The sequence below is a fragment of the Loxodonta africana genome, chromosome 21, assembly GCF_030014295.1.
Source record: "Loxodonta africana isolate mLoxAfr1 chromosome 21, mLoxAfr1.hap2, whole genome shotgun sequence".
Classification (NCBI taxonomy): domain Eukaryota; kingdom Metazoa; phylum Chordata; class Mammalia; order Proboscidea; family Elephantidae; genus Loxodonta; species Loxodonta africana.
Window position 1 is genome coordinate 29,213,755 of NC_087362.1, and position 20,458 is coordinate 29,234,212.

A 20,458-nucleotide genomic window follows, 5' to 3' on the forward strand; every position below is an offset into this window, starting at 1 on the left:
GCGTTCCCCTTAGCAGCGGTTACCAGGGTATCCTTCCGAGGAACTTCAGCGCATAGACTCTTTGAGGCTTGTTTCAGGTTTTAGGACCCGCGCCTGACCCGATTGGCGCGCCGAATAAAAGTGCTAGGAGGAGGGGGTCGAGGAAGTTGTGCGGGATCCGAAGGCTGGTGGGGAGGGGTCTGGCCTGACTCCCAGATCAGCAGGAGGCTTTGAAGGGCTTCCAGCTGTGCGTTAAAGCCCTCCCTTGGAGCACAGGGCCTGGGACTGGGGAGGTGATAGTGGCCTGGGCGTGGCTAATGGGGACAAGAGCAGGGCACATGATGTTGAAAGAATTGGAAGGGTGCCACGTGGGGCCAAGGAGTCACCTAACACCTGTGTTTGTGCTGGGCCTCGCAGGACTGCCCTCAGAGACCCTCCGTTCTAGCAGAGAGGCAGGCAATGCATGAGGTAGATAACTTGAGTATTATACGTACTGAGAGGAAAGTAGGGCAGGGGAGTGAATGGAAGGTGTTGGAGGGGCTGCAGCTTTAAGTAGGGACCAGGGAAGGCCTGCCTGTGGAGACACTAGGGAGACATCATTCCTGTCCAAGGGAATGCAGGGCCTCAATAGGCCAGTCTGGGCAGAGGAGGAGTGAGGTGTCCCAGGCCCTAGGACAGATAGATCAAGGCAGGCCTTGTAGTCCACTGTGAGGACTATGGCTTTTGCTCTGTGGGTAATGGGAGCCTTTGGGGGAATGTGAACAGAGGAGAGAGGAGGGACCTATTCTAGCTTGTGATTGGACAGAAATGCTCTGCCAGTGTTGGGAACAGACTGAAAGGGCAAGAGATAGAGCAGGAAGTCCAGTGTGCAGGTCACCACCACCCATCAGAGGCTGTGGCTCGCTCCAGGACTGAGCCTGCTTTGTAGTTGTGGAAAAGGCAGACCTGCCTGCCTTGGGTTCTAAGAGGCCCCCTCAGTCGAGGGAGAATTGAGGAGACCTTAGCAAGGAGGCTGCTGCTGACACCCAGGCAAGGCAGGAGAGGTGGGCAGAGGTGGCTCGGTTGTCTGGTAAATTGGGAGGCTGCCAGAGAGCAGCTCAGGAGGCCTGAGAAGCCCAAAGGGGCCTCCACATGTCTTTCCTTTGATCCTCAGAGGGTCTGTCTAAGGGATGGAAGGCATCCTGCTTAGGGTGCACAAGGTGAGGAGAGGTACTCAAGAGCACAGGCCTGTCCAGCTCCAGGTGCTCAAGTTAATGCAAACCAGCTTTCAGTCACTAACCTCCAGCATTTAAAAAAATCAGGTTCCTGCCAAATCATTTCCCCTGAACAGTTTAAAACTCATTTACACAGAATAATCTTTAAACAACGTCAAATCTTCATGCTTCTCTGATTTTGAAAAATAATCTGTCAAAGTAATTAGGTTACAGAACTATGTGTGTAGATATGTGTACATGTGTATGTACACATTACATACGTATGCGTGTACACGTGTATTTGTACTTTTGTGCGCGTGTACTTATGTATCAGAAACCGTCCAGGTGCTGCCTAGAGCCAAAGACATAGGCCACAGGCCCCTCCCTGGCTCCTCTGGGTTGAGTCTGTAACCTTGGTGAACACTGCCACCCAGGGACTGTGCTGTCGCCTGGTTCTGTTCACCCACCAGATGTCAGCAACCTAGGACATGCTGTGTAAAGCCTGCCTACCTGTCTATAACCAGGGAAGCTAAAGACATGGTCACAGACTAGACACGTGAGCCCAGTGACACCTGCAGCAGGCTCGAGCCTGACCTGAAGGCTGCTGGTAAGGACGAGCAGCATGTCCAACAGCGTCAGACTCAGGTTACCTAATGGCTCTGACCACCAGAGCCCTTGACCATGAGCCAGAAAGACCAGAGCCGTCAGTTCAGTTCCCTCCTCCCTGACACTGCCGATGCGCCAACTTCCAAAGTTCTTGGTGACATGGCTGCCCCACCCCCAATACACTGCACACTCCACATTCTTCATGTGGGTCTTTTAATACTCTAGATCAGGCCACAGTCAAGCTTGGAGCCCCTGGGCCTCTCTAAGGTGACTCACTTCTCGTTCTGGAATATCACACCTTAAAGTTTAGGAACACCTTATTCACTGTAACTTCCAGCTCTTAACAACCTCACTCCCAAGAGTCCAGGAGGGCTGTCACCTGCTGATGGTGGGTCAGAGTGTGAGTTGCCACCTGCTTGTCCCTCTGCACAGTGGCCAGAGCCTCAAGGACAGACTGACTGATTCACTGTTACCACAGTCCACTGTTTGGCAGGAGTCACTCCCGCTGCCCTCCGCCAAGCTGCATAAGGTTCTGGAGCAGATGAGACCAGCTCTCCTGGACTGCCGTGTGAGTAACAACAGGACTCCATGGTGCACGTTTATTCCCTGTCCTGGGAACTATATGCGTCCACCGTGCTGGGGTTCCTGTGCCGGGCGAGGGGGCCCCAACTGGCATGCTCCTTGATGGTCTTCTGCTCTTTGATTTCCGTGGAGCCGCAGCTGAGGAGGGTCTCGTTGGAGGGGCATGTGATGACAATTTGCGGGATGGCAGCTTTCTTCTTGCTTAACTTTGCAGGCTCAGGTTTCTCTAGAAGGGAGAAAACATCTGGATTTAGTAAGTGTGTGGAAAACCTTTTTTTTACTTCGGACAGCTGCTGTTTTAGGGCAGAGTACAGGAATTAGCTGCATGGTTAGCAAGAAAAGCAGCAGGCAAGGCCGAAGCAGTCGAGAATGCACAGGAGCATACCAGAGCGAAATGGATTTCCAATGCAGTCACCAGGGTCATGAGTAACAGATGGGCTCTTTCAAGGAAGCAAGCAGGAGAAACACATCCCCTGCCTGCTGTGAGTGGCTGGCCAGCTTCAGAGGGGCAGATGCAGAAAGGTGAGGGAACACGGGTAAGGGCAGCATCGACCAGAGATTCAGCGTTCAGGTACGCAGTTCCCAAAGGATTCTAATTCTACTGGAAGCTCTCTGTACAGAACCTTATTGATCAGAGTGCTGTAGAAATTGACACTTCTGATATTGGCCACAACATTTTTTTTTTCTCAAATGTTTTAAAGTTGCAGGGCATGCATAGGGTATATGAAAATGCCCAGTGTATCGAATGTTAAATAAAGCACAAAAGCAAAAGAGCTCCTTCATGCCTCCTGTCCCCATGCTGTTCCCCAAGGGGTGAGCACTGTGAATGGTTTGGGGTACATCCTTCCAGGCTGTTGGAACATGATCAGGGGCCGGTCAGCCTTTGCACACGCATATACATGTAAGTAGAGTTAGCCGGGATACACGCTTTTTACAAATACACAGCCATACTGGTGGTTTTGCAACTTGCTTTGTTCCAAACTTAATACCTATAAGCCTAGTTGCATGGCTGGGTGGATGGTTGGCTCCTGTACAGAGCCTGTATGTGCAGACCCTGGTCTGATCTGCGGGACTGGCGACCTCACCTGATCCACACACAGCTTCTGAAGCAGGCCCTCTCAGGACCCACGTTTGACAGATGAAGAAACAGACACAAGAAGTTTGGCCTCCACCCGAGGCTAATCAGTCAGCGAGGCACCGGACCAGGCTTCTGGGTCAGAGCCCTGTCTGCGATCTTAGTTGTTCTAACATCTGCCTCGTGGCCCCTGGCCAGCACTGTGCACTGGGTATCATCCCTTTTTTTTTTTTTTAAATCATATTATCCAAAATACTGTCTTTCATCATATTTAGCATTTAAGTTACATTGGGGAGCTCATTTTTTTTTAAAGGTGGCTTTATAATTTTTTCTATGTTCTATTTTATTTTTATCATGCTTTAAGTGAAAGCGTACAAGTCAGACTCTCATACAAAAATTTATATACACCTTGCTTATGTACTCCTAGTTGCTCTCCCCCTGAGACAGCACGTTCCTTCTCTCCACCCTGTATTCCCCGTGCCCACTCAGCCAGCTTCTGTCCCCCTCTGCTTTCTCATTTCCCCTCTAGACAGGAGCTGCCCACATAGTCTCATGTGTCTACTTGAGCCAAGAAGCTCACGCCTCACCAGTATCATTTTCTATCTTACAGCCCAGTCCAATCCTTGTCTGAAGAGTTGGCTTTGGGAATGGTTCCAGTCTTGGGCTAACAGAAGGTCTGGGGACCGTGACCTCTGGGGTCCTTCTAGTCTCAGTCAGACCATTAAGTCTGGTCTTTTTATGAGAATCTGAGGTCTGCATCCTAATGCTCTCCTGCTCCATCAGGGATTTTCTGTTGTGTTCCCTGTCAGAGCAGTCATTGGTTATAGCTGGGCACCACCTAGTTCTTCTGGCCTCAGGCTGATGTAGTCTCTGATTTATATGGCCCTTTCTGTCTCTTGGGCTCATAATTACCTTATGTCTTTGGTGTTCTTCATTCTCCTTTGCTCCAGGTGGGCTGAGACCAATTGATGCATCTTAGATGGCTGCTTGCTAGCGATTAAGACCCCAGACCCCACTCACGAAAGTGGGATGCAGAATGTTTTCTTAATAGATTTTATTATGCTAGTTGACCTAGATGTCCCCTGAAACCACGGTTGGGGAGTTCATATTTAAAACATTGACTCATGAAAGTTTTTAACTATTAAGGTTGTTTAAAAGGCTATATTTTCCTTATTTTAAAAATAATACATGCTGATGTATTATTTTTAATGAAAATATTCTACATGGCATGAGTTTCCCTACCCGTGCCCACACACAGACATTGTCATGCCCTTATGATCACACAATGCAAACTTTTTATTTGAAAAGTAGCAAAAAGGGTACAGAGAGATCCCATGTACTCTTCACCCAGTTTCCCCCAGTGGTAACACCTTATATGACTATGGAACAATGTCATAACCAAAAAACTGACATTGGTACAATGTGTGTGTCAAGTTATGTGCCATTTTATCACATGGAGCCACCACTGCAATCAGGATAGAGAGCTGCTCATCACCACAAAGGGCTCCCTTCTGCTGTCCCTTTAGACTCACACCTTCTCTCCCCACCACCATCCATAGCCCCTACAACCTGCTCTCCATCTCAGTATGATTTTTTCACTTGGAGAATGTTATATAAATGGAATAATAGAATATGTAACCTTTTGAGATTGTCTTTTTCATTCAGCACAAGGGTTTTTAATAGCTGGTGGAACAAATGCCATTTAGGTTTTTCTTTTTTGGAATTTTTTGCAATTAAGCATATTCTACCTTCAGAAAAAAACTTATGGAAATATTCAAACACATAAAAGTAGAATAGTATAATGAATACTCCTCTACCCATCTCCCAGCTTCCATCAATATTTTGTCACCTTGTTTTGTCTGTTTTCCTTTTTTTTTTTTTTTGAGTATTTTAAAGCAAATCCCAGACATCGTGTAATTTCATCCATAAATATTGCCGAATGTATCTGTCAGATGAGGATTTTTTTAGACAACCACAATACCATTATCACACCTAAGAATGTGAACAGTGATTTTTCTCATCTAATACCCGATCTGATGATCTCAAGCACAGCTGAGCACAGGGCAACACTGTCTTTGGTTTGTATGTCTCAAGTCTCTTTATAAGAGCCTGCTCCTCTTTTCCATGCCATTTATTTGTTGAAGAAACTGGCTCACTTTTTCAGTAGAATCTCCAACATTCTAGCTTATTGCAAACTGTCTCACCCTGTGTACCACTGTGTCCTAGTCTCTCCCTGGCCACCCTCCTTGCCTGCCCTCACACCCCTCTGCCCACAAATGCACACCCCAGCTGGAGCTTCTTCCCACATTCTGCTCTAGTCTGGGAAATGTTGAAGGGACCACAGAGCATGGCTAGCTCTTCAGGATCACAGCCATCAAAAAACAGCCTCTGTATCTGTTTTCCGCTGGTTTCCTTCTGACCAGGAGTGGATTAACCCGTAAGCAAGGTATGCACACACTTAATTGTGTTTACTTACTAATCTGCAGTGCACAATTTTCATGTTCACCACATCAAAGCTGTGATGAAACAGGTGAAATTGTGCACTACAGATAAGCAAGCAATCACAAGTAAGCCCATATGTACCTTGCTTATTGGATAATCTGTCCCTGCTCTTGACTACTAGCTATACATTTGTCATCTGGAAACACATCTAAACTTTTTTGAACTGACAGATTTCTGGATATTTGCCTCCGACATCCTAAAGCCCTTCGTTGTTAGGGCATATCCTTACTACCGGCACTCCATCATGTAGGTCTTAGAAATAGGTTCCCAAACTCCTTGAAGTTTGGGCCTCCGGTTCTGGCCCCTCCTGGTGTCCCCTACCTTCAACTTCAGATGAAGGTGGAGGCCACTGGCGTCTGGATGTCTCTTTCCCCAGGCGGGAGGTCTCTGCAGACCTAGGGATGGTGGTTGGAGGCTCCCTATCTGCCTGCCTGGCCTCCAGGAAGTGCCTCTCTGGCGCCTCCTCCTTAGACTTGGAAACAGAATGGGCAGATCCCGTCTTTTGCTCCTCACCTGAAAGATACAGATAGTGACACTATATAGTTCACTGAGTCTAGGGCAGTGGGTCCCATGCTTCAGTTGCTTGCCTGGGTCCAAAATGAAATAAGATCGCTTGAAACACTCGGGTCATTCTGTGTTCTTGAACAACATGGGTATTTTCCATAGGTTAAAAGGCCCTTAGGTTGTCAACATCAGAGATGACTTTCAGGAGCAGGAATGCTTGCATCGGACTGGGAGTTGGCCCCAGGGGCTCCTGGTACTCATCTATGGTGACCACCTTTAGCTCCCGGCACCTGCAGGGGCTGTCTTAACGTGTTTGGATTTCCCCAAGTGCCACCTGTGTACAGTGCGCCACCTGTATACGGTGCGGAACCTGTGTACAGTGCGGCTACCTGTATACAGTACGGCCACCTGTATACGGTGCGGAACCTGTGGTGCGACTGCGGCAACCGGCACCGCGAGCCGCGGAAGGGACACGGGCCGGCGGGTCCCAGGCCCGTTACCTTTCCTGATTTGGTGTTTGCTTTTGGAAAGTCCCATAGGTGAGCCCGCAGCTCCTGCCGGGGCAGGTGGAGTCCCTGCACTTTCGTTCTGCGCTGGCCCCAGCCGGGCGTGACTCATAAAGGGAATTCTCATTCCGGCGCTGGAAGAGGGCGCCGGCGCGGGACGCAGATCACCACGGCAACCGCCCTCCCTCGGACCCCGCCCCTGAGCGTGCCCCCGGCGCCCTGCAAGGAACCGCCGCTCACGTGACGGACCGCCCACCTCTCGCGTAACCAGGCTGAGGGACCGGAAGCGGAAAGGCAGACCCGGAAGTCCTCACTGGGCGGAGTTCTCGGTCGGGAATGAGTTAACGTAGCTTGCGATCCCAGGCCCGTCGCCTCCTCGAGCACCAGCGACCCCGCTTCTCGGAGGTGCGCCGCCGCCCATCACTAGATATGGATGGTAAGAGGCCGCCGCGGCCGAGGGGGACCGGGGAGTGGTGCCTCTCCTCCCGCGGGCGCGAGGACCCGACCTGCCCACCTCGGGGCTGCGGGGCGGGGCTCTGGCGGCCATCCCGACGCCAGACCCTGTTCTCTTCCCCTTGGCCTGGATCTCGGCCCCAGCCGACCCCAGTGTCGACCCCGTCTCCCGCCACTCTCCCCTAGACCTCCTCGACGTCCGAGCGCCCCACCCCGCGAGCTCGAGCACGGGGTGGGGCCCAGGTTTGTCGGGTCAGAGGGCAGCAGAGGAAGGAGACTGGTGCAGCCGGCCTCCTTTACTAGCCTCAGTAAGAGTGATAAAAAGGGCTCAGATGAAAAGCTTTCACTACGGGCCAGGCACAATCGTAAGCGGTCTGGCTTACCACAGCCTTAATGAGAGGGGCTGTGCACCCTCATTCTACAGATGAGGAAAGAGAGATGGGGTGGAAGTTAGTGCGAGGCCCACACCCCAGGCAGCCTGGCTCCGAGACTGTATTCTCTGCCCGCCCCCCGACAGCACCACCTGGCCCACTCTGCCCCTTCTGTGCTCAGAGATTGAGGTGATGGCAGGAGAGGTGCCAAAGAGCATGAGGACTCAGTTATAAAATGAAGGTGCCTGTGTTTGCTAAAATGCTTACGGGCTGCTGTGATGGATTTTGAAAAATACTTTGTGAAATGTGAAAAGCTGCACAACCATGTCATTGTCATCAGGAGTCCATCCAAATTGCCCCGGAGAGAAGAAGAAAGATACCATCCAACCCTCCTCTTTCCCCAAGGGAAAAAAAAAAAAGTATGTCAGGTTTTTGCTGCATAGTTCGCTCAATTCTTGAAGAAACTTGGCTTTTTTTCCTCCAGGGTTAGGTTTTACCTTACACGGAGTCAAGTGCAGCTGCTTGGACTTAGATGGGAAAGCTGAGGCTGGGGGTGGAAGGTAACTGGACTTTGGCCTTGACCAGAGCTTGTCTGAACCCCCACTGGACTCTCAGCTGGGAACGATGATTTGCATTAGTAGACACCCTGCACCCTCATTCTGGTTTTCATTTCTTTGTTCTGGCTAGTGTGGTAAAATAAACCCTTTCAAGAATCAGGTGTCCACAACAACAAAATAAATAAAATTTACGAAAGAACAAAAAAGACAAAGCAGGTGCCCCTTACTCTCCAAATTCAGGAATTGAGTACATTGAGATCAGTTTTCAAATGAATCAAAACCTACCTTGTTGTTGAGTTTGGTGAGTGAGTAGCAAGAGTTTGGGTATTAAGAGGTTTATCCAAAAGTACAGTCAAGTCTCTTGATTCCTGAGTCTGGACAGGGAAGAGCACCTGAGCTTGTGCCATTGACGTGTGCCCTCTCCCCCTGGGAGGGCAGCTCTGACAGCAGGAAAGTCACCTCCCTGCTGTTTTATTCATTTACCTTTGGGAAGAAAAAGCGTATAAAGAATGGACTGTGGAAGGCTGAACTTTAAGAAGTTGGGCAGAATCTCAAGGGTCCTTTGTAAAGTAGCCTTGACTAGGAGGGTCTGATGTTGGCCAAGCACTGCATCTGTTCCCTTGCCCACCCTCACAGTGGTCCTTTGAGATAGGCTGGTGCCGTCCTTGTGTGACAGATGAGAAGATAGAGGTTGAGTGGCCCTTATTTCGCCAGTTGTGGTGCATGCCCAGCTGATGCCTGGAGGCCTGGTCACCCTGACTGAAGTCTGTGATCTGCTCCCACCCCAAGTGTCCGGAGGGCCACAGTGACTCCCCTGCGGTAGAAGTCTCCCCATCACATTCTCAAACCCTCATATGCTTCCTCTCTTGTTGCAGATACCCTGTTCCAGTTGAAGGTATGTACTGAGTGACTGCACCCCAGCCTCATCCTGCAACGATGGGTGAGGACGAGCTGTGTGAGTCACAAAACCCTGAGCTCCAGGATGCAGAGCGGGGGAGAGACTGGCAGCTGGGTGACCCACACCATCCTTCCTCAGATACTGACAGCCTCAGAGGGGTGGGCAAGCTGGCTTGATGACTTTTCTCTGTCTCAGGTGGTTGAAAGCAAATCCGTTAGGCAGGCTTACCTATGAGGAAGCAATTGCCTTATCTCTAAGAAGCACAACTTGGGCTACTAGGCCTTCAAAAGCTGGCCTTGAATCCTGCAGTCACACTTGAAGGAGAGCCTTCTAGATAGCAAATTCTCTCTCCAATTCGTGCAGGGTTTTCAGCTTTCTAATTAACTCTGGGCAAGTGTCTTCCGTGGTTCCCTAGATCTCCCTGGTTCATTGTCCACGTTCAGCTTGATCTGGTCTTGTCACTAGTTTGGAGATCCTGGGCAGGAGTGATGGGCACAGCAACGGAATGTGATTCTGGGCTGTGTGTGAGATGTTGGGGACAGGCACCAGGGCTGGAGCAGACGGACCAGAGGGGTAGGGCTGCTCCCTGGGGGTCAGGAATTGTGTATTGCAGGCCAAAGGGACACTGTTAGCAGGGACCAGGGTTGGGTGACTCTGGTTCCCTGGAGGTAATGCCTCCATTTCTGCCCACCTAAGCATGCTTTCCCTGCACCGTCAAATGAGGGCCCGTTTTATGGGGCCCTAGGGTGCTATGTGACCCAGGCTGGGCTGGAGCCGTCGATGGTGCAAACGATGAATGGAATTTTTTAATTTTAATTTTGCTGTTCTTAGGTGCTGTTGAGTCGATTCTGACTCACAGCAACCCTGTATATAAACAGAATGAAACATTGCCTGGTCTTGCACCATTCTCATAATCATTGTTATGCATGACCTCATTGTTGCAGCCACTTTGTCAGTCCGTCTCGTTGAGGGTCTTCTTTTTCAGTGACCGTCTGCCAAGCATGAACTCCTTCTCCAGGGACTGGTGCCTTCTGATAACATGTCTAAAGTATGTGAGACGAAGTCTTGCTATCCTTGCTTCTAAGGAGCATTTTGGCTGCACTTCTTCCAAGACAGATTTTTTCGTTCTTCTGGTAGTCCATGATATATTCAGTATTCTTCACCAGTACCGTAGTTTAAAGGCATCAGTTCTTCTTTAGTCTTCTTTTTTTATTGTCCGGCTTTCCCATGCATATGCAGTGATTGAAAACACCGTCGCTTGGGTCAGGTGCATCTTAGTCCTTAAAGTGTCATCTTTGCTTTTCTAACACTTTAGAGAGGTGTTTTGCCGCAGATTTGCCCAGTGCAGTGCATCATTTGATTTTTTGACTGCTGCTTCCATGGGCATTATTGCGGATCAAGTAAAATGAAATCCTTGACAACTTCAGTATTTTCTCTGTTGCTTATTGGTCTAGTTGTGAGGATTTTTATCTTTTTTATATTAAGGTGTTATCCATACTGAAGGCTGTAGTCTTTGATTTTCATCAGCAAGTGCTTCAAGTCTTCTTCTTTTTCAGCATGCAAGGTTGTGTCATTTGCATGTCACAGGTTAATGAGTCTTCCTCCAATCCTGATGCCATGTCCTTCTTTATGTAGTCCAGCTTCTCGGATTATTTGCTGAGCATACAGATTGAATAAGTACAGTGAAAGCATACAACCCTGACACACACTTTTCCTAATCTTAAACCATGCAGTATTTTGTTCGATAAGTATGACTGCCTCTTGGTCTGTGTATAGGTTCCACATGAGCATAATTAAGTGTTCTGGAATTCCCATTTTCCATAACGTTATCCATAATTTGTTGTGATTCACACTGTCAAATGTCTTTGTATAGTTGACAAAACAAAGGTAAACGTTTTTCTGGTGTTCCCTGCTTTCAGCCAGGATCCATCTGACATAAGCAATGATATCCCTCATTCCACATCCCCTTCTGAATCTGGCTTGAATTTCTGGCAGTCCCACTTGATGCACTGCTGCAACCATTTTTGAATTATCCTCAGCAAAATTTTGCTTGTGTGTAGTAGTAATGATATTGTTCAATAATTTCCACATTCTGTTGGGTCACTTTCTTTGGTGTAGGCACAGATATGGATCTCTTCCAGTCGGTTGGCCAGGTAGCTGTCTTCCCAATTTCTTGGCACAGACTGGTGAGCGCTTCCAGTGCTGCATCCATTTGTTGAAACATCTCAGTTGGTATTCCGTCAATTCCTGGAGGCTTGTTTTTTGCCAGTGCCGTCAGCACAGCTTGGACTTCTTCCTTCAGTACCATCAGTTACTGATTCTTAGTTATTTAGCACTGCCATAAGAGAAATACCGCAAGTGGATAGCTTTAATAAAGAGAAATTTATTCTCTCACAGTCTAATAGGTTACAAGTCCAAATTCAAGGCATTGGCTCCAGAGGAAGGCTTTCTGTCTGTTGGCTCTGGAGGAAGATCTTTCTTGTCAATCTTCCCCTGGAGTAGGATATTTTCTGCACAGGAACCCCAGGTCTACAAGGGGCACTCTGCTCCTGGTGCTTCTTTCTTGGCGGTATGAGGTCCCCAACTCTCTGCTTGCTTCCATTTCTTTTGAGAGATAAAAAAGATGGTGTAGGCCACACCCCAGGGAAGCTCTCTTTACTTGGATCAGGGAGGTGACCTGAGTAAGAGTGGTGTTAAAATCTCACCCTAATTCTCTCAACATAAAATTACAATCACAAAATGGAGGATAACCACGCAATACTGGGAATTATGGCTGAACCAAGTTGACACGTATTTTTGGGGGGACACAGTTCAATCCATGACACTGATCGTATGTTACCTCCTGAAATGGTCAGATGTCAAATGGTGACTGTACATTCCTTCCATCTTCTTTTGATGTTTCGTGTGTTGTTCAGTATTGTCCCTGTAGAGTGTTTCAGTATTCCAGCTGGAGGGTTGAAGTTTGTCTTCATTTCTTTCAGCTTAAATGCCGAGCATGTTCTTCCGTTTTGTTTTTCTAACTCTAGGTTTTTGCACATTTCGTTATAATACTTAGTCGTCTCGAATTACGCTTTGAAATCTTTTGTTAGCTTTTTTACTTCATCATTTCTTCCTTTCATTGTAGCTACTCTACATTCAAGAGCAAGTTTCAGAGTCTCTCCTGACATCTATTTTGGTCTTTTCTTTGTTTCCTGTCTTTCTAATGACCCCTTGCTTTCTTCACATATGGTGGTTTTCTTTGATGTCATTCCACAACTTATATGGTCTTCAGCTGTTAGTGTGTAACAAGTCAAATCTGTTCTCAAGGTGATGTTTAAATTCAGGTGGAATATACTCAAGGTTATACTTTGGCTCTTATGGACTCATTCTAATTTTCTTCAGCTTCAGCTTGAACTTGCATATGAGCAGTTGATGGTCTCTTCCACGGTTGGCCCCTGGCCTTGTTTTCACTGATGATATTGAGCTTTTCTGTCGTCTCTTTAAATAGCTACATGTGTAGGCTTAGAGAGTTTGGAGGAAGAGAGAAAAGGCTCGGGTATAGCAGACATTGAAAAATCTCTCATGAGTTTGACAATCAGGAGTTTGTGGATGGCCTTGGTGAGCGCAGTTTGAGCCAGCACGGGGCTGGGAGGTGTCCATTCTCCCAGAGGAGAGGGAACAGGCAGGAGACATTTGCCTGAGGGGCTGTGATGCACCCAGTGAATAAGGTGGTACTTCTAACCTCAGAGGTCCTGGAGTTAGTTGCCAAGGCATCACATGAGCCAGATGCAGCTCCCTCCTGGTGGCCACCCAGCTGAGTGTGGCATGCACAATGCACTGTGAGGATCACACTTCCAGGGTCAGTTCTGTACCCTGCACAGCATCCATGGGTTCTTGTTTCATGAGGTGAAAACCCATCTCTCCACAAGCAGATGTTGGAAACAGTGTGCATTTAGATTTTAAGGATGTTTGTGGACAGGACACTTTAGAAAACCCTTCCTGCCCACTTTCCCCAGATAGCCTCAGAGCCACAGGCGTGTTTCTTTCCTGACACCCTTAGTGTTCTGACTCCCCTGTGCGTGATGAGCCCCTGAGGGTGCCTGAGAGGGCACTGCAGGTCCTGGGCCCCGGGCTCTGCCTTTGACCGGCGTCCATCCTCAGTTCACAGCAAAGCAGTTGGAGAAGCTGGCCAAGAAGGCAGAGAAGGACTCCAAGGCGGAGCAAGCCAAAGTGAAGAAGGTAAGGCTGCCATGGACGGATTACCTGCAAGGTCTTGAGTTCCTGTGTCCTGTGCACTGTCCCTAGAGGCAGGTACTGTCAAGCCCCTCTGAGCACTCTGCCTCCCTGGTGAAGTCACTCCTGGCATTGGGTTTGGTGACCACACGTCTGAACTTAGGCTCCTGGGGCAGAGGGACTGGTGCCTCAATGCTTCCTCCACCGTGTCCTGAGGCTGCCACTCCTCTGGGGTCACCATGCCACGTACTTTGCATTGTGCAGCGCCATCCTTGGCTCTGTGGCAGTGTCAGGAGAGGCAAGAGCAGCCAAGGGTGACATGGGGTGGATGGGCCTGGCAAGGTGGGTGGTCTCCTTGGCCAGGCTTTCTTGGCTGACCCTCTGCAGCTGACCTGGGCAGTATCTCCGTGCATGGACCCAGCGCTGCATTCTGAGAGGTGTCTGTGTTTTCAGAAAGCCCACAGCATTTCGGACGAACCCACCTGCACAGAATGTGCAGGGAGGGTCCTGCACGCTGGCAGGTGCCCCCGGCAGTCAGGACCAGCCACGGTGGGAGGGAGCAGCGTATGTGCAGACCACTTGCTGCCTTCCAGCTGATGTTTCCGCAAATTTCAGGCCCTTCAGCAGAAAAATGTGGAGTGTGCACGTGTGTATGCTGAGAACGCCATCCGCAAGAAGAATGAGGGAGTGAACTGTCTGCGCATGGCCTCCCGTGTGGACGCTGTAGCCTCCAAGGTCCAGACAGCCGTGACCATGAAGGGGGTGAGTGGCTCAGGCCAGCCACATGCAGATTCCGTGGCGAGAATGTAGCAGGACTGTCAGTAGATCAGGCAGCTCCAGGGCCAGGGGATGCTCGTGGGCCCCATGTGGGGCGGGGAGGAATCCCGTCGGACCCTCTTGTCTCTGGAATGCATGGTGTGCCAGCCTTTCTGTCATGTCGACGGGGAACGGGCGTGCAGCCCCCAGGGCCCAGAGCCTGGCTGTGCCTTGCACCTAGCCTCAGGCCTTTGAGTAGCACTTGTGCAGCCCAGGCTGGGTGTTCTGGAGCGGGGACTGCCCACCTGGGTCGGAGGGCCCCTCCATCAGAGGAAATGGGAACACGGCGGGGCTCAAGGCCCAGAGGGGCCTTCTCTGGTGATGCTGCCTGTTATGGATTGAATTATGTCTCTTAAAAACATGTTATAGGTTCTAACCTCTATGCTGGTGGTTATAATCCCGTCTGGGGATGGGTTGTCTTTGTTACGTTAATAAGGCAGGGTTAGTGTAGGGTATATCTTGAGTCACTCTCTTTTGAGATATAAAAGGTTAAACAAGCTAACAGAGAGCTGGGGTAAGATAGATGCCAATATACATGGAGATGTCCAAGGAACCAGGAAGCAGAAGCTGAAGAGACAGGGACCTTCCTCCAGAGCCTACAGAGAGAGAGAAAGCCTTCCCCTCAAGCCAGCACTCTGAATTCAGACTTCTAGCCTCCTAAACTGTGAGAAAGTAAATAACTGTTCATTAAAGTCATCCACTTGTGGTATTTCTGTTAAAGCAACACTAGATAATTAAAACAGAATTTGGTACTAAGAAGTGGGGGTGCTATGTAACAGCTACCTAAAACGTGGAAGTGATTTTGGAATTGGGTAATGGGTAGAGAGTGGAGAGTTTTAAGATGTCTAATAGTAAAGTTCAGATTGACTTGAAGAGACTGTTGACAGAATTACGGACATCAAAGTGAGTTCTGGTGAGGGCTCAGAAGGAAGCAAGGAGAGCTGTAAAGAAAGTCTGTATCAACTTAGAGAATACATATGGCACCAGCAACAGAAGGTTGCTAGAGATGTGGGTGTTAAATGTGCTTCTGTGAGGCTTTAAAAGAAAATGATGAATATGTGATTGGACAATGGAGGAAGGACGATGCTTTTTATGCAGCGTGAAGAACTTATGTGAATTGCGTTCAGGTGTTTGGTGGAAGATTAAACTTGTAAGAGATGAACTCGGATACCTGACTGAGGTTTCTAAGCAAGATCTTAAATGGGCTGCGTGGTTTCCCCTTGCCCCTTTTAATAAGATGTGAGAGGAAAAAGATAGACTTAAAAATGAACTATGCAAAATGAAAACAGAACTTAAAGTTTTGGAAAACTCTGTTGTATAAACTAAGGACACGTATGCTGGAATGTTCACCAAGGATGTGGCTGCACAATCTTTTGTTAAAGAGATTAAGCCTGTGACTGATGGATCTAAGCAACTACCACAGCTGAAAACCCATCAGCTTAGACTGAAGGGGGCAGAGAAAGAAAGAAAAGAACGCTGTCTGCCTCTTGGAATTCTAGAGGCAGGAAACAGGTCAAAGGAGCTACATCAGCTGTCCTCCAAGAAAAGAAAAGAACCATCTCTGGAGCAGCTCAGAGATCAGCAGAACTGTTGGAAGGAGCTCAGGAAGCAGGGCCTTCTCAGTTTCAAAGGATGGGGCTGTGGTCTCCTGGATCTCAAAGGGCGAGGCCACAGCCTCCTAGGTTTCAAAGAGTCAGATCTTCTCCAGCTCAATGTGGGGCTGCCCTTAAGGTGTGCCAGAGGGATGGGGCTGCTGCCCAAAGCTGAAGGGACAGGGCTGCCAAGGAGCAGAAGAATGGGGCTTACCAGGGCCAAGGGAGTGGGATTGCAACTCAGATGGACTAGGAGAATGGGGCTACCCAAAGCTGAGGGAGCATAGTTGCCATCCCAGAGGGCCTGGAAGGCATAGCTGAACCCCCGAGTCCAGACAGTGTGGCCAACGCCAAGAGTGTGGAGGGCAGGGCCGTCGCACAGATAGTCTCAGAGAACAGAGGATTAGTTTCAGGCCTTGAGAGCTAATGTAATTTGTTATGCTGGGTTTGGGACTTGCTTGGTTCCTGTTATCCCATTTTCCAGTTTGTCTCATTTGTAGTGGAAATCTTTACCTTTGCCTGTTTCACCGTTGTACTTTGGAAACAAATAACTTGTATTTTAGATTTCACAGGTTCACAGGTGAAGAGGAATTTTGTCCCAGGATGTAATACACCTAAAGTCTCACCCATATTTGGTTTAGATGATTCAGAAGTTGAGATTTTGAACTTGGAGTTGATTTAAGACTTTTGCAATGATATGATGGGGTGAATGTGTTTTGTGTGTGTCAAGGACCTGAAATTTTGGATGCCAAAGGGTGAAATGTTATGGATTGAATTATGTCCCCCCAAAATATGTACCTGAGATGCTTTCTGCCTCTGACCTACTCCCCTTTCCCAGGTGACTAAGAACATGGCCCAGGTCACGAAGGCCCTGGACAAGGCCCTAAGCACCATGGACCTGCAGAAGGTTTCCGCAGTGATGGACAAGTTTGAGCAGCAGGTCCAGAACCTGGATGTGCACACATCGGTACGTGCTGATGGCCTCGGCTTGTCTGGGGGTGTGCCGGGGTGGACTCTTGACGTGTGTGCTCTTGCTGCATTCACCGAGCCCTTCTGTACTGGTTCCCGGCCAGCTTCCTTGTGCCCTGCCTTCGTCACAGGCCGAGGCCGTGAGCACGTGCATGCAGAGTGGACGTTATTGCCCAAAGGGTTGGGAGAGCAGGACAGGGCATTCTAGAGGGATGGCTGCACGGGCCGTGTGGAGATGGTGGAGGAGGCACCCCAGGTGGGCAGCCTTGTCAAAGTGCCCACCTCCACCCCTGCAGGTGATGGAGGACTCCATGAGCTCAGCCACCACGCTGACCACGCCACAGGAGCAGGTGGACAGCCTCATCATGCAGATTGCTGAGGAGAATGGCCTAGAGGTCCTGGACCAGCTCAGCCAGCTGCCTGAGGGCGCTGCTGCCGTGGGTGAAAGCTCTGTGCGCAGCCAGGAGGACCAGCTGTCACGCAGGTGTGTGGTCTGCCCAACTGCCTACAATGTCAGGGTGGGTTGGGCCTGGATGCTTTGTGATGGAAGAGAAGGCCACAGGTTAGGGCCTTGGGAGAAGGCCTTGCAAGGGGAGGGCTGTGACCTCAGGTGTGCTATCCTTCTTGGAGCCCCACCTGATTCAGCTCACCGCCCCTCATCTCTTCAGGCCTGGAGAGCCTGTCATGCTGGCTTTCTGCTCCCCGCCTTCTGGTTCATGTCTGCACACACTCTCACTGCTCTTCTTCCTGGAATGGCAGTGATGAGACTCAGCCTCTCACCTGCATAATCTCAGGGCAGCCTAGGAAGGCTGCATGTTAGCAGCAAAGCGACCATTGCCCACATGGCTCCCAGCAGCTCAGAGCCAGCCGGGTTGGGTCCCTGCTTCCCCCAACAGGTCCTACTCTTGCCTCTTACAGATTGGCTGCCTTGAGGAATTAGCTGAGCCCGGCCACGGATGGCCTCCTGCCCCAGACAGCCCTTGAAGGGCCGAGCAGGGAGGCCCCTCGCCCCTGCGTCTTCTTTCTGCTGCCTGCAGCGGCCGCTGTCTCTCAGCTTCTCGTTCTTGGCCACACCGGCGGCTTGGGACTGTCCCTGTCTCAAATCTGGTGGTGGGTCTGTGCTGGTGTGAGTTTGCACAAACTTCTGTAGGTGATTGCTGTGACTTGGACTGACCACAGCTCCCTCGAGGGGGTGCCGTCACCCCCTGGCTACAGGTGCAGATGTAGGTCAGCACTGGGCCAGGGCAGTGCAGCTGTCTCCTCAGGGGGCAGGAGACGCTGAGGAGACACAACTGCATGTGCAGAGCGCCCTCAGCAGGTGTGGGCGTCCCTAAGTGCCACCAAACACCCCTCCTGGTGGCTTTTACAAATGGAGTCCTCTTCCTCATCACCATTCCAGGGAGAGGGTCTCAGGTCAGACAAGACTCCAGGCCACCCGGTTCGTGGGGCAGAGCAGCCCGGACTGCAGTCTGGGTGTGTGCACCCGGTGTCGTCCACTGCACACCGTGCCTCAGGCCGGCCCCTTGGTAGGGTTTCAGGGCTGATTCACGTCCTCTGGGCAGCCTGTGCCCGCTGCCCTAACTCGCCCATGAGTGTGTGTGTGTGTGTGTGTGTGTGTGTGTGTGTGTGTGTGAGCTCCTTCTTCCAGGCACAGGCGTGGCACTTGTTCCCCCCATGCCTGGGCACCATGCCTGTTATCCCACGAGGTTTCCCTCTCCCGTCACTGTAAATAATAGGGTCCCCCCCTTCTGGCTTCTCCTTCTTTCTCGGTTCATGTCTGTCTGTCCCTCAGAAGCCAGGTATGGCTCATGAAGGGCACTGGGGGAATGCGGCCCTTGGCCACAGCCGTGGGGACGCCCTGTTTGCCACAGTCGAGAAGCCAGCAGCCTAGGCTGCTGTTGCTGTTTTTTCCGTTTCTTGACGTTTACTTCATTTTCTTGAAGCTTCCAGAGTTTTTCGTTTGTATTTTTGCCAAAACAGAAGAGCAGGTGGCAGATGGGGAGGCTGGGTCCAGCCTCATGCATGTGAGCCATGAGGCTTCATGATTGTACCTGGGCAGATGTGGCCCACCTGCAGCGGAGCCCTCAGGACCAGTTCCTCCCAGAGGCCTCCCGTCCAGCTGTCCTGCCACAGGCCTCTGTACAGACACACCAGAAGCCTTCCCCTAACTTACTGTCAGATTCTTTCTTAGATGGGCCCCCCAGTGGCTTTGCAGGATTTGGGTATTGAGAGAACATGGGCGGTTCCCTGGGGTGTGTGGGGAAGAGACGTGGGCCCTGTGCAGGTGGGCCGTCCTTGTGGGGGATGAGACGGCTCAACCCTGGGTGCCCCTTTGGTCGTCAAAGAGGAGTGGGCTTGTTTGCCACTTTTAGTTTTCTAAAGTCAGTGCTGCCATTTCCTAAAATGCAGCTGTAAGTGAAACAGATCGGCCCCTGAGCACCTGCTCTGGCATCGCTTCGGGGCCTCGGGTGGGTGGGAGCCCTAGGTGGGGCCCCCCATGAGCCATCCAGACCCTGTCCCTTTGTGAGGCCGAAGAGGTGGCCCTGGGCTGCTGTGAGGGGTGGGGGGTGGTTATAGAGCCTCGGGCTCCATCCAGAGCAACAGAATCAGAACCTACTGTTTTAAAATTTATTTTTAACTTCACTTTGAAGTAGTTTTAAGCTTACATTAAAGTTGCAAAGTACAGAGCTTCTATGTGTCCTTTAGCCAGCTCCCCAATGTGAACTTCTTGGTTAGCCATCTATGACAGATGACACTTGTCAGTGCAGTGTCCGCCAGGACGCGTGCCATTCCTTGTTGGGATTGTGTTGGTGAGGACACCCAAAGAGTGGCCTTGCATACGCAGGGTGCCGCATGGGTTCATGTGCCAGTGGGACTCATTGCTGGTTACCTGGCCTGGGGCATCCACTGGGAGGTCTCCTTCATTAAGGGGTCTTTGGAGGGGTATTTTGAAACAGTGTAAACACTATCTCTTACATGTTTCTCCCCTAATGTGATTGTTCTTCCCTGTGCAGTTATTGTCGTGATTTTCTGTGGAATTGTACTGGAAGGAAGAGTTCTCCCCCCACCTGTTTGCCATATTTTTACAGAAATAACACATGCATTATACATTGTTTGCCAATCACACAACTTTTTCCTGCACATTATTTTCTTAGGTGTGCTATGCACTCTGTATGCGGCACGTTACTTCCATGGGCACGTTATTTGCGGGCAACATGGTACTTAATCTTTTGTTCTGTGGATCGGTTTGCTGCAGTCATTTATTTTGTGCTCAAAATGCATCAGACATGATCGCTCCTCTTGGCGGCTTGACTTGCCTGTCACCACTGAGCCCTCCTACTCTCAGACCCCAGGAGACTTTCGGGCTCAGGTTGTGGTTCCCTGCCCCAGCCTTAGAATCAGTGCTTCTCCAGGGAGCCCACTCCTTACCGAGGATGGTGTGCAAGCCAGGATCTGGGTGCTCAGTGCTCCGGGGTGTCGGTGCCTCTCAGCCAAAACCAAGGCAGGCCCTTCCAGACTATCCCCATGCTGCCCACAGCTCAAGGTGAAGACAGGGCTGCCGGTCGGCCCCCTCTTGAAGCCAGCTGAGGGATGGGCTTGGGGCCTGTCCCTGCCTTCGCACAGCCTCTCAGACCCCCGGGCC

General features: G+C 50.3%; 2 protein-coding genes across 2 annotated transcripts; one reads left to right on the forward strand and one right to left on the reverse strand.

Moving 5' to 3' along the window:
• Positions 1–96: 96 nt before the first annotated feature.
• Positions 97–7,257, reverse strand: SPATA33 (spermatogenesis associated 33). Its single transcript, XM_064273626.1, has 3 exons — positions 6,942–7,257; positions 6,259–6,450; positions 97–2,586 (listed from the first exon to the last, which is right to left on the reverse strand). The coding sequence occupies exons 1-3, from the start codon at positions 7,072–7,074 to the stop codon at positions 2,378–2,380; spliced, it is 534 nt and encodes a 177-aa protein (XP_064129696.1). The 5' UTR covers positions 7,075–7,257; the 3' UTR covers positions 97–2,377.
• A 9-nt stretch (positions 7,258–7,266) lies between these two features.
• On the forward strand, positions 7,267–19,944 carry CHMP1A (charged multivesicular body protein 1A). Its single transcript, XM_010597790.3, has 7 exons — positions 7,267–7,383; positions 9,204–9,223; positions 13,367–13,444; positions 14,054–14,200; positions 16,685–16,813; positions 17,112–17,299; positions 17,734–19,944. The coding sequence occupies exons 1-7, from the start codon at positions 7,377–7,379 to the stop codon at positions 17,753–17,755; spliced, it is 591 nt and encodes a 196-aa protein (XP_010596092.1). The 5' UTR covers positions 7,267–7,376; the 3' UTR covers positions 17,756–19,944.
• The last annotated feature ends 514 nt before the right edge of the window (positions 19,945–20,458 follow it).